We start from the raw sequence: 13,081 nt of genomic DNA on the forward strand, positions 1-13,081 counted from the left end.
TGTCTCTATGACATTCAGAGGCTATGCTACAACCTTCTATAGCCAAGGAGACAAGAAATGTACTTTGTTTGGGAAGTAATGTGTGATTCTGTCACTATTGTTGGATTCTAGCTTGAAATATACTTAGTCATGTTACCAGACTAGAACACCAGGCAACAGTCTGGTTTCAGTCACTGATAAGGTAGGATAGTCGTGGCTTAGGGAGGAGCGAGGAATCCGGCCCGAGGTCAGGTCAGATGAAGTGAGAAGGAACAGTCCAATCCCACACACATATACTTCCACGCCCACGAAGGTTCCAGCATCAGGCAGGGCCATGACTACACCAGTGAGAGGAACCAATTAAGTTCCTGCCTAGCAACAGAGGTGTAGTGGCTGTCAAGATGTGCAAAGAGTTGACTCTGCCTCGTAGGAGGGTATAAATATATGTGCTTATGTAAACATGTCTTTGTCTTTGCAGCTGTATGACCCAGTGGGTCAATAAACTTGGTTTGAGCTTCTGCTTGTTCAGAACCTAACAGTTGGCGTTGTCGGCAGGATTCACCACGATTTACAGTCGAACTAAAGAGTCCGAATCAGTGAAACAGGAGCCGGCACCAAAAACAAGGTAGACACAGTTCCTACATCTGTTACCACTCATTCTGACATCTTGGGGAGATGAGAGTCGTAGGCTGAACGAATTATAGGATACGGACCTAGAAAGCCTAAGTTTATTCAGTAGTTCCTTCGCGTTACGACCAGTCGTAAATATATGGTGTAGGGTAGGTTCTGTACGGATAGGTCCCAAGTGGGGGTGTTCCTCTGCAAGATCCATAGAAATATAGGGTTACGGGTAGGTTCCGTACGAATAGGTCCCGAGTGGAGCTAGTTCTCTGCAAGTTCCGTAGGTGACACTACAGTGTAGGGTAGGTTCCGTGTAGGATAGGTCTCTAGTGGGGGGTGTTCCCCTGCAAGATCCGTAAGTGGGACGAAAGTCCCAGCCGCAGTGGCCGTGAGGCCGTAGAGTGTGTGTGTATGGATAAAGTGTCATGCTTGAGTACTAGTACGGTAGGGTAGGTTGTAGAGAAGTAGTCCATGGAGAAGGACAAAGGAGGAACGTGGATGGTGATAGAAGGTTGCCTATAAGTTCTGGAGGACAGCCTCATTCACGGTTAGAAAAGCAAAAAGATATTCAAATGTTTTTTTAACATGATTTGTGTGTATAAGCAGTAGCAATAAGCAGAATGTTTGGTTTATGCCCTATTGGGGCAGGGAACCGTGACAGATTGTGTGGAAATAGGAAGACATCTGTGAATAATTTTGGTTGTGTGTGTTGTCAACAACAGTGATATTTGAAGCGTGACACCTGTCTGTATAAGACATTAGGTCTCCTGTATTCCAAGTAGTAAATTGGCAGACACTTCCGTATTGGTTCTAATACAAAATAGGTCCCGTGACCAAATGATTAGGTACCTATACTATAACTACTCTCTGGGAAGTGGAATAAATTGCTCTGAAAAGTCTGTATTATTGTTTGTTGTATTTTCTTCATGATGTAATCATTAAATAATTTAAATTGAACAAAACAATAAAACAGGCTTTTCAGACCAATTTAGTCTAAGTAGGCAGTATCTAATGCTAGCAGGAGTAGAGCATTGCTGAAAGGTATTGCATTCCAATGGCCTATTGACTACTACACTAGTACTGAGACATAGACGACCAACAATGGCATGCAGCCTAGGAGCGACGGGAGCCTCTGTATGGAGGTAGGCTTCACCATGATGCACTGCTAAGCCATGGATCTACATCAGCATGTCATAACATAAAACGTCATCTATCTCTATGAGCAACGCCATGCTGCGCTGGTAAGCCATGGATCTACATCAGCATGTCATAACATAAAACGTCATCTATCTCTATGAGCAACACCATGCTGCGCTGCTAAGCCATGGATCTACATCAGCATGTCATAACATAAAACGTCATCTATCTCTATGGACAACACCATGCTGCGCTGCTAAGCCATGGATCTACATCAGCATGTCATAACATAAAACGTCATCTATCTCTATGAGCAACACCATGCTGCGCTGGTAAGCCATGGATCTACATCAGCATGTCATAACATAAAACGTCATCTATCTCTATGGACAACGCCATGCTGCGCTGCTAAGCCATGGATCTACATCAGCATGTCATAACATAAAACGTCATCTATCTCTATGAACAACACCATGCTGCGCTGCTAAGCCATGGATCTACATCAGCATGTCATAACATAAAACGTCATCTATCTCTATGAACAACACCATGCTGCGCTGCTAAGCCATGGATCTACATCAGCATGTCATAACATAAAACGTCATCTATCTCTATGAGCAACACCATGCTGCGCTGCTAAGCCATGGATCTACATCAGCATGTCATAACATAAAACGTCATCTATCTCTATGAGCAACACCATGCTGCGCTGCTAAGCCATGGATCTACATCAGCATGTCATAACATAAAACGTCATCTATCTCTATGAGCAACACCATGCTGCGCGGGTAAGCCATGGATCTACATCAGCATGTCATAACATAAAACGTCATCTATCTCTATGGACAACGCCATGCTGCGCTGCTAAGCCATGGATCTACATCAGCATGTCATAACATAAAACGTCATCTATCTCTATGAGCAACACCATGCTGCGCTGGTAAGCCATGGATCTACATCAGCATGTCATAACATAAAACGTCATCTATCTCTATGGACAACGCCATGCTGCGCTGCTAAGCATGGAACCTTCTACAGCTAAGAACATTCACCTGGAGGCTCATCAAGACTAGTGACATTGTTCTGTATCTCTACGATACAGAGAGACAGGGGGATAAAAACACCTGACAGAAGAGAAAATAAAAACACAAAAAAGGTTGAAAACATAAACAGAGGTTAGTAGGCTGAAGTCCGACTGATTACTATTAGTACCATGTTAACTAAATAAGCAGCAAACATTGTACATTGACAATCCCTAAAACAAATAGGCTTAAATTATGATGAATTAACCAATCTAACGAATAATAACTGTTCATCATCAAGCCGGTGCTAACACATTCCTTCTCTGTTAACCATGTGGACAGGACAGGGGACATAACTTACCATCTTTCCAGAGCTCCGACACAAACTTGTCAGTGGACTGGTTGAGCAGCGTGGCCACGTTGTCATTCAGGGGGTCCATGTTCTTCATCAGCCACTCATCTGCCTTGTAGTCCACCTGGGGAGGGGGGAGAAGGTCAGAGCCATCCAGGCCTAGAGAGATATAAGCAATAATAGCCCTTCAGGGATGAATAAAGTTTATTGAATTGAACTGTCGGAGAGTGGTGATATACAACAAAATGACTGTTGAGGTTCCAAATTCATTTCACTAGGGGTGACATAAGACTCCAAATCATTCCAGAAAAGTGTGTTTAAAGACAACGTGGACATAATATTAAACAGATGTGGTTACGGTGTACAGCAGGACTGCCTGCACTGGAAAGGGCCCGGGTCTCTATTGCGCAACACTGAATGGACGCTAGAGAAACTAGCCAAACCTCCTCCCACGTATCTGATACATAAAACCAGGGTGATACTCCTGCGGGATTTGAATACCACAGAGGAGAAGTTGTGCGTCAAGAGCGATACAGCAGCCAGAGGTTGATGGGAACAGGATAGGGGCTAGTGACGGAACAGACAATGCCTCAGGACACATTATAACGGTGGCTTTCCAAAAGGACCTGGTGTGCCTCCAAGAACACTACAAGCCAAAGGCTCTGGGGTCTACAAGTAGTGCAGATGACGTAAACCAAAGTAACTTGTAAGTGGATACATAAAAATAGCCACAAAAATTGCCTCAGCGGAAAAATCGGTCTATAATACATCCCAGTGCATTGTAAATGTTTAATCTTTGACTCGAGGAATACGGCAGAGCCATACGTTTTTAAAGGGATAGTTTTCTGTATTTTTACACCAATCTTTGGGTTACAAATAAAAACCAAACTATCCCTTAAACTATCCTCCACCCGCTATATGTAATCTCACCGGTCCGTACCTTGCCAGCGTAGTGGATGATGCAGAAGTCAGCCTTGTCCTTTAGCTGTCTGGGCTGCCATGATGTCACTGCTGGGCTCGGCAAATGAGAAGGAGCTTCAGGATCTTCTGGGTGACCTGGACTTCAGCCTTCTGGACAGCTCGGCTAATCCGCATGTGGCCACGCCCGGGAGAGAGAATGGCCTGATGGGAATTGGAGTTTCAGGGCCGAAGCCGAGTGGGGGCGGGTTAGGGAGGGGGCTGGGGGTTGCAGGGGGTCTCCTACACCCACCTCCGCTCCCTGACGGCCTGCCCGCCCCCCTCATCAAGCGCATCGAGGACCTACGGGCGGTGAGTCGCACTGATGGGGCTTTTCCAGTTTATCATAGATTGATTTGTTTATTTAAAGTTTATGTGATCATCCCTTGATTTAATTGTTGAGTAACTTCCTGGAATTTTGTACAGTTGAAATGTGTGGCAGCCATTTTCTTAAACCATGATGATATCACTTAAAATAGTGTCAGTTCTTGGAAGATTTGTAATGCATTTCTTGACAGGGTGGTAAAAATGCGAGGAGAGGTTAGAGAAAAGCAGAGCAGAAAGGAAGAGCGGATGAGAGCAAAACACATGAAAGAAAGGTAGACTAGCAACAGACAACTGGTGGCCAAAAGGGAGAGAGAAGAAAGAGAGAGTGACAAATCAAGGATGAGCGAAAACTGTCAAGATGACGATGCAGCCATTTTGAAACTGACACGGAAGGCTCCTTTTTGCTTTTGCGCGTCTTTCCATGGAAGACAGTATGCTCACCAACCTCTTTTCTTCACAGGCCTCTCGTCAGTTTGATCAAGAGGGAAGGAAGAAATTCTTCACCCTGGATATGAATAACATCCTACTGGAGTGAGTTAGTCATTCTTTTGACACATTGTACATCTCTCTCCGTCTCCACCCTGAATGTGTCTTAATGCTGATATTGGAGTCGATTGTTCATCTCTTTTCCTGTCTTTTTCACCCCCACTCTGTTGTACATTTCTCCCAACATCTTTTTCTCTCGCACGCAAATGGTTTTATTCTTTGTCGTCTCTTCTTTATCCCCTTTCCTTGCTTACCATCTTTCTCTCCATCCCCCCTTTCTCTCACTCCTGTTAATTCCCTCTGTTGCTCCTCTCCCTTCCCTCCACTCTCTCCTCCCCCAGTATTGAGCTGCAGGCGCAGGAGCAGCCGATGGGGCTACGTGGGGAGGTGTATTCTCACCTGGAGGCCTTTGTGCCCTGCAATAAAGAGGCCCTTCTCAAACGCCTCAAGAAGCTTAGCCTCAACATCCAGGATGACCGTCTGCGTACGCCCCTGTTGAAGCTGAAGCTGGCTGTGTGCAGTGTGATGCCCGAGCAGATCCAACGATACAACATGGACTGCATGGTTAAGGCTGCCAAGTAAGAAGATTACAATACTCCATAGTGTACTGCAGCCATACTCAACAGGCGGACCGTGGTCCGGATGCGGACCCAGAACGGGGTCAATACGGACCGCGAGTCCCGACTTTACATTTGACATTTTCCTACATTTGATGTTGCATTGGGCAGTTTGACATTCCCTGACAGAGAGCTATTTCGATTTAGTACCTGTCAGAAATGTCCTGTTGATCAAATAGCCCATGTTAGGTAGATGGGTACGCTCAGGGGCCTTGACCCCTAGCGGGCCCCCATTTGATTTTGTTGAGCAATTCACTCAGGTATCATATGGCAAAATGTATAGAATTGCAGGAAATGAGCTTTAAAATGGCAACATTTTCTTTCAAACAACAAGAAGGATGTGAACAATTTGAACAGTTTGGGGTTGTTGGGTGGGGGTTTGTTACTAAATGACAAAATCCATCCTGACCTTTGCCACCTAGGAAATTTGTATGACTGGACCGTCTTAAATAGTAGTTGAGTACCCCTGATATACTGTAATGCTATATCGCTTATCCATAATGGGTGTTTGGTTATTTTTAGTGCCCTACTCTGCCTGTGTTCATCACTGCTTTTATTTATATGCGTCTCTGCCTCTGCGGGTATATATTGAGGTTGTTAGAACATGTTGGTACTGAGGTGTGTGTGTTGGATCCTAGCAGGCAGCAGCCTGGAGAGGGAGAGAAGAACGGATCAGAGGAGGAGGACGAGGGGAAGCCGGGGAAGAGGATGATGGGCCCACGGAAGAAGTTTGTCTGGGACGACAAGCTCAGGTGACGGCCCATCCACTGCCCTCAATCAAATCTTATTTATAAAGACATTTTCACATCAGCAGTTGTCACAAAGTGCTTTTATAGTAATCCGGCCTAGACACTAAAGTGAAATTCTCGAGCAAAGTCATACAGGAAGTGGTTGATTTGAAAAGATAATAGATTAGTAAGCTTCCTTCATTTCTCTCTCTCTCTGTGTGTGTAGGTCGCTGCTGTGTAACCTGGTGCGTGTGAAGTTGAGCTCCTATGAACTGGAGTCGTCTCAGTGCTCTCTCTCCGTGGAGGATTACCTCAAGGCCTTCATGGAGAACGAGGTCAAACCACTGTGGCCCAAGGGCTGGATGCAGGCCAGGATGCTGTTCAAGGAGAGCCGTGTTGTACACAGTCACCTCACTGTCAACATGTAAGTCATCTCAACTATAGTTGGACCTTATAAATAAGTTGGCTTTAAAATGGCAATTATACCTTTTATTGTATATATGCCTGATTGACAGATCAAATCTAATTGTATTAGTCGCATTTACATATCTCGCAAACTTTATTGCGGGTGTAGCGAAATGCTTGTGTTCCTAGCTCCAACAGTGCAGCAATACAGCAATATCTAACAATGCACAACAATACACACAAATCTAAAAAGTAAAATAATGGGATTTAGAAATATTAGGACGAGCAATGTCGGAGTCCGGAGTATAAATCTACGGTGCATTCGGAAAGTATTCAGACCCCTTGACTTTTTCCACATTTTGTTATGTTACAGTTGTATTCTAAAATTGATGAAATACAATTTTTTCCTCATCAATCTACACACAATACCTCATAATGACAAAGCAAAAACAGGTTTTTAGAGTCTTATGCAAATTTATTTAAAAAAGAAAAACATAAATACCTTATTTACATAAGTATTCAGACCCTTTGCTATGAGACTCGAAATTGAGCTCAGGTGCATCCTGTTTCTATTGATCATCCTTGAGATGTTTCTACACCTTGGTTGGAGTCCACCTGTGGTAAATTCAATTGATTGGACATGATTTGGAAAGGCACAGTTGACGGAGCAAAAACCAAGCGTTGAAGTCAAAGGAATTGTCTGTAGAGCTCCGAGACAGGATTGTGTCGAGGCACAGATCTGGGGAAGGGTACCAAAAAATGTCTGCAGCATTGAAGGTCCCCAAGAACACAGTGGCCTCCATCATTCTTACATGGAAGAAATTTGGAACCACCAAGATTCTTCCTAGAGCTGGCCGCCCGGCCAAACTGAGCAATCAGGGGAGAAGGACCTTGGTCAGGGAGGTGACCAAGAACCCGATGGTCACACTGACAAAGCTCCAGAGTTCCTCTATGGAGATGGGAGAACCTTCCAGAAGGACAACTTTCTCTGCAGCACTCCACCAATCAGGCCTTTATGTTAGAGTGGCCAGACAGAAGCCACGCCTCAGTAAAAGTCACATGACAGCCCGCTTGGAGTTTGCCAAAAGGCACCTAAAGGACTCTGACCTTGAGAAACAAGATTCTCTGGTCTGATGAAACCAAGATTGAACTCTTTGGTCTGAATGCCAAGCGTCACGTCTGGAGGAAACCTGGCACCATCCCTACTGTGAAGAATGGTGGTGGCAGCATCATGCTCTGGGGATATTTTTAAGCATCGGGAACTGGGAGACTAGTCGGGATCGAGGGAAAGATGAACAGAGCAAAGAGATCCTTGATGAAAACATGCTACAGAGCGCTCAGGATCTCAGACTGGGGCGAAGGTTCACCTTCCAACAGGATCTGCAGAGAAGAATGGGAGAAACTTCCCAAATACAGGTGTGCCAAGCTTCTAGTGTCATACCCAAGAAGACTAGAGGCAGTAATCACTACCAAAGGTGCTTCAACAAAGTCCTGAGTAAAGGATCTGAATACTTATGTAAATGTTATTTCCGTTTACCTGTTTTTGCTTTGTGATAATGGGGTAGATAGTCTGTAGATTGATGAGGGGAAAAAACGATTAAATACATTTTAGAATGAAGGCTGTAATGTAACAAAATGGGGAAAAAGTCAAGGGGTCTGAATACTTTCTGTGTGTGTGTGTGTATTATTTATATATGTGTGTGTGTATATATACACGTGTATATATTATATATATATATATATACACACACACACACGTTTTCATCAAGGATCTCTTTGCTCCATTCATCTTTCCCTCGATCCTAACTAGTATATATATACACACACACACACAGAGTATGTGATGGGATGTATAGACTATATGGATAGAAGATGTACAGTATATCTGAAGAAACAGATGATTGATTGACAGATGGATTAGCATTCCTGTGCGGATGTTAACTTAACACACCGTTGGTTTCTCTGTCCAGGGTCAAGAAAAGGATGGTCCCCACCCCCAGGGCTAAAGCAAAGGTCAGTGACATCTCTTCACTCTCAATTGACGTTTGTAACCTTTTCTACAAGATGGTTATTTGGTATTACTTGCGGTGCCATGTGTTCTGATGCGGGGCTAATGCTAACCTTTGTCCTTTCCCTGTATTCCAGGAGGGCCAATGGATCCAGCAGAGGCCCAATCTCCCCACCGCCACCACCCCTTCTCTCCCCCACGTCCCCTCCACCCCCTCCGTCATCCAGGCCCGCCGGACCTCCTCGTCCCCCTCGGAGCCCATCTGCCTGTCCGACTCGCTGGACGAGGACCTCCGCGCCCCCTCCCTGGATTCCGTCTCCCACGCCCTCGCCTTCCTCAGCCAAGCCGCCAAGGGCCTGGGTCCCCACGGCAGCGTCACTGACCTCACCCTCACCTCCCCCCTCTCCCCCCCGCCTCTCCAGATCCCCAACACCTCCCCCCCCTCCATCACCCCTCACTACTCCCCCTCGTCTTCCCTACTCACCTCACATTCTCTTTCCAAGATAAACGCCAACTTGTCGACGATGGTGACGATGCCATCGATGGCCAACATTAAGACCACGCTATCTACCTCTCCCTCCACTTCCACGGCGTCGTCGGCTCGCATGCAGCTCGCGGGGGCCACGTTGGTGTCTCGTGGCGCCGACGGAGTGTACGGCGTGATGAAAGGGGCAGGCTCTATGGGACAGACTCAGAGACACAATGTCAGCATGGCAACCGCCATTCACAGGCAAGGGGGCATGACTGGAGGGAGTAAGCTCCACCCACCATCGTCCCCCTCCCCGCCCACCAAGCAGCGGCCCCCTCCCACAGCCTCTCCGCTCCTGCCCCCCCATCAGAAGGTCTCCCTGGGCATGGGGGTGGCAATATCAGAACTAGGGAAGAGCAGTGTCAAAGCCAACAGCAGCAGTAACGGCAGTGTCATGATGAGCAACATGTCCTCTTCCTCCCCTCAGTCCCGTGCCACCAACTCCCACTCACACCCCCAGCAGCTCAACTCCAAGAGCCCTCAGCAGCTCAACTCCAAGAGCCCCCAGCAACCCTCCTACCTCACCTCCACGGTGGGCTCTTCACCCTCCCAGTCCCCCTCCCACCACCAGGGCAAATCCAAGCCCCACCACCAGTCCAACTTCATCACCCCCATGCAGGCAACTCTCACCAAGTCCTCCCACAGCAACAACTCCTCCCCCATCATCAAGCTCACCCCTCGCCCCCCTGCCCCCACCCCTCCTCCCATCTCCTCCCCTTCCTCCTCCTCTTCCAACCTCCTCTCTCACTCTCAAATGATCTCCAGCCCTCTCCAGTACCAGTCCCCCAAGACTGCTGGCTTCCGCCCCCCATTTAGTGTCCAAGGTGGGGGTCAGGTGAAGCCGGGCCAGGGCAGTTATAGCTTCGCAGGGAGCCAGAAGGCTCCGTGTGTCATTAGCAGTAGTAGCGTTAGCAGCGCTAGCTCCAACAGCAGCCCCATGCGCATGTCGCCCGTCACCAGTCGTCCGGACAACAGCCCCTCCCCCTCCGGCACGGTCTCGACCAGTCACGGACAGAGACAGAGGGCCGTGGGCAGAGCCAAGGCTGTAGGCAGTCGGGTGCCCACGGCAACCATGGCCACACCCTCCGTCACCTCACACCTGACGCAGGTGAGTCAGCCAATCACATGCGACCAGAAAGTGCCAAGAAGTGTGAAAAACAGGATCAAGAGAAGCACCTCTTACATATTGACTGCATTTTTCTCGCTTGAGTTTTGAGTATGTTCTGCAAAGGCTTGGCCACGTCGTCAGAACAGAACAGAAGAGAAAGGAAGAGATTGTGTCGGGCACTTTATGTCACCAAGTTGAGTCACCTGATCCCTTCTCTCTTTCTCTTTCTCCCTCCCCCTTCCTCCTAGGTGTCAGCTGGCAGTCCCCTCCTGGGCGGGCCACTTGGCTTTGGGATGCTGGGGGGGCTAGTGCCCGTCTCACTGCCCTTCCAGTTCCCATCGCTGCTCAACTTCACTCCTCCTGGTGCCCCGGGGGTCAGCGGCCTGGGCACGGGCACCAACTCAGGATACAGCCTCTCACAGAGCGACTTAATGGGTGAGTAATTGGCAACCGGTGCCCAACTGGCAGTGGCTCCACAAGACTGATCTTTCAAAGCACCGGGCATGCAAATATATAGGATCAAAAATAAAGCATTTGTTATCTCTGTTCTCTACGGTTCAGTAGAACTTCTAGGGCTCTTAATTCCACTGAAAAAGTCTGTACTGTACATCATGATGTGGTAAAGGTCTTTAGAATTTACTACTTCATTAGTATGACATTTTATTGGATGAATTTGATCAAATGACAAAGAAAATCAGTGTTTATTAAGATGGCAAAATAAATGAAGCCGCAGATAGATTTGTTTGTGGTCCCTTGAGATTCATCTAGTCTTAGTTTGTGTTACTCATGGTCAGTGTTGTGGTGTGCAGTGTGTGTGTGTGCGTGCTGTGGATCCATACTGAAATATAATCAGCTCTAATATGCCTATGCTAAAGGTTTCTCACTGTAACCCTCTTGCCCTGCCTGTCTCGTTTTCTCATCCAATCCCTCACTCCTTCTCCCCCTCCGTCCATCCATCCATCCTCCCTTTTATCTGCCCTCACCTTCTGATTTGATGTTTTACTCAAATTCTACTTTCATCTTTTAATGTTCCTTTTCTCACCTTTATTCTCCTCAACCCCTTCCCCCTCTCCATGCTTCCCTTTTTTTAACCTCCTCACTCTTTCTTCCTCTTGTCTGTCCATCCCTCCCTCCATCTCTCCTCAGATCTGTATAAGAGTCTCCAGTCAGGGTCACAGGCTGCTCTACCTCCTCACTTGCAGCTTGCTTTCTCAGGTAAACTTCACACCTCCTCCTCCAGTACTTCTCCTCCTCCTCCCTTACCTCCCTCCTCCTCTTCCCTTCCTCCATTTGTGTTGTTGTCATTCCCTGCGTCATGTTGATATCGCTCACTCACTGTTTGGCTGTAAACTATTCTTTCCCAACCTGTCTGCCTGTTTCATTGTTAGCGGTGATTTGCATGCCTGTGTTACTGCATGACTAGGCTAACACTAGAAGCACGTGTCTTGTCTGTCGATGAAGCATCTCCTCCCTGTGTGTTAGGTGTTCAGTATTTTTCTGCATCATGTCATTTACACATGATGTAACAAATTATTTTAACCCCCCCCCACCTCAGATGCGAACCAAAGCCAGGGTGGCGACATGAAGAGGAAGTCCCACTGACCAATAGAGACGGAGGACAGAGAATGACATCGAGACGTCCACTAGGATCACTTTGATTGGACAGATGGACACAATGATGTAATAATACAGGGGGGAGGAGCCTTCTTCCCTCAATATGGACCTGAAGAATCAATTACCCCTCACCATGACGATTTATGAATTTAATTTAACTGTATTTTTATGATTACTGGGTATAAAATGGACCTGGGGTGAATGATAATGAATTTCTTTCCCTTACATTTTTTTCTTGTCAACATGTTTACATGACCGACCTTTATCACTGTGGAATGAGGACAGGGTCGTATTCATTAGGCTCCAAACGTAGAAAAACAAATACAGAAACAAGGAAGTACTGCCTGAACACTGGTTTTCGTTTAAAAAGAGTTTTGCTATGTTGTGCACCAACGGAGCGCACATACCGCAGCGAATGTCGATCTATTTGCCGTTTGTTCGGCGCGGTCTGTTTTACGGACCACCCCACCGGTGAGGGTCTGATTGTTGACATTTTCCCTCGATTCTACATGTAGAATCAGTTTGCAAATTATGGCTGGCACTCTGTTCAGAGGTGCAAAGTACTCTCGACCTGCAAACGCCACCAATGTGTCCGTTCCGTAATGAAAACCACCCAGGAGAGGGAGCACGCTGTTAGCGAAGTAATTTAATTAGAATTTAAGTCTGTTTTAATTTTTTCTCGTCTAAAGCAGATTTGAGTATAAATTAATTAATTAATTTTTTGGTCGTTGTCTTGACTGTCTGAGGAAGGTAGTTGTTAACTTGTCTCCGATGTGAGATGGTGTGTCCATAGATTGTTTTAAAGTCGCCTCTGCTCCCCACAACTGACTGTTAAGGTAGTATAGCTAATATAAAAATGGATAAATTATTTGTAATTTACACAGGGATAAAAAAAAATATTTAGAGGTATGAGTGTGCCCAGTGAGATTGTGTGTGTGTGTGTGTGTGTGTGTGTGTGTGTGTGTGTGTGTGTGTGTGTGTGTGTGTGTGTGTGTGTGTGTGTGTGTGTGTGTGTGTGTGTGTGTGTGTGTGTGTGTGTGTGTGTGTGTGTACATACACAACCTACATATATTATTATAAATTGTATTTTCTTTCCAGGTCAGTCTGTGCTGTGTGAGTGTGCGAATTGCATATCCCCTTTTCTCTGTTGTGTGAGAGAGTGAGTATTCCCCTCTCTTGTTCAGCATGTCT

General features: G+C 46.5%; 2 protein-coding genes across 2 annotated transcripts in view; one reads left to right on the forward strand and one right to left on the reverse strand.

Annotated features, from left to right (window-relative positions):
- The window catches only part of LOC120032678 (myosin-10-like), a gene marked incomplete at its 5' end in the record, with an annotated part of 36,058 nt that extends 31,947 nt beyond the window's left edge, over positions 1–4,111 (reverse strand). Inside the window, 2 exons of the mRNA XM_038978876.1 lie at positions 3,121–3,235; positions 4,052–4,111. Coding sequence (XP_038834804.1) covers positions 3,121–3,235; positions 4,052–4,111 — 175 coding nt within the window. The remainder of the gene's footprint in view (positions 1–3,120; positions 3,236–4,051) is intronic.
- LOC120032625 (ubinuclein-2-like) lies at positions 4,111–12,848 on the forward strand. The gene is made up of 10 exons (XM_038978796.1): positions 4,111–4,380; positions 4,856–4,926; positions 5,223–5,459; positions 6,140–6,250; positions 6,453–6,650; positions 8,602–8,644; positions 8,777–10,276; positions 10,525–10,711; positions 11,423–11,491; positions 11,832–12,848. The coding sequence occupies exons 1-10, from the start codon at positions 4,111–4,113 to the stop codon at positions 11,876–11,878; spliced, it is 2,733 nt and encodes a 910-aa protein (XP_038834724.1). The 3' UTR covers positions 11,879–12,848.
- Positions 12,849–13,081: the final 233 nt, after the last annotated feature.

Source organism: Salvelinus namaycush, chromosome 39 (assembly GCF_016432855.1).
Source record: "Salvelinus namaycush isolate Seneca chromosome 39, SaNama_1.0, whole genome shotgun sequence".
NCBI classification, from domain to species: Eukaryota; Metazoa; Chordata; class Actinopteri; order Salmoniformes; family Salmonidae; genus Salvelinus; species Salvelinus namaycush.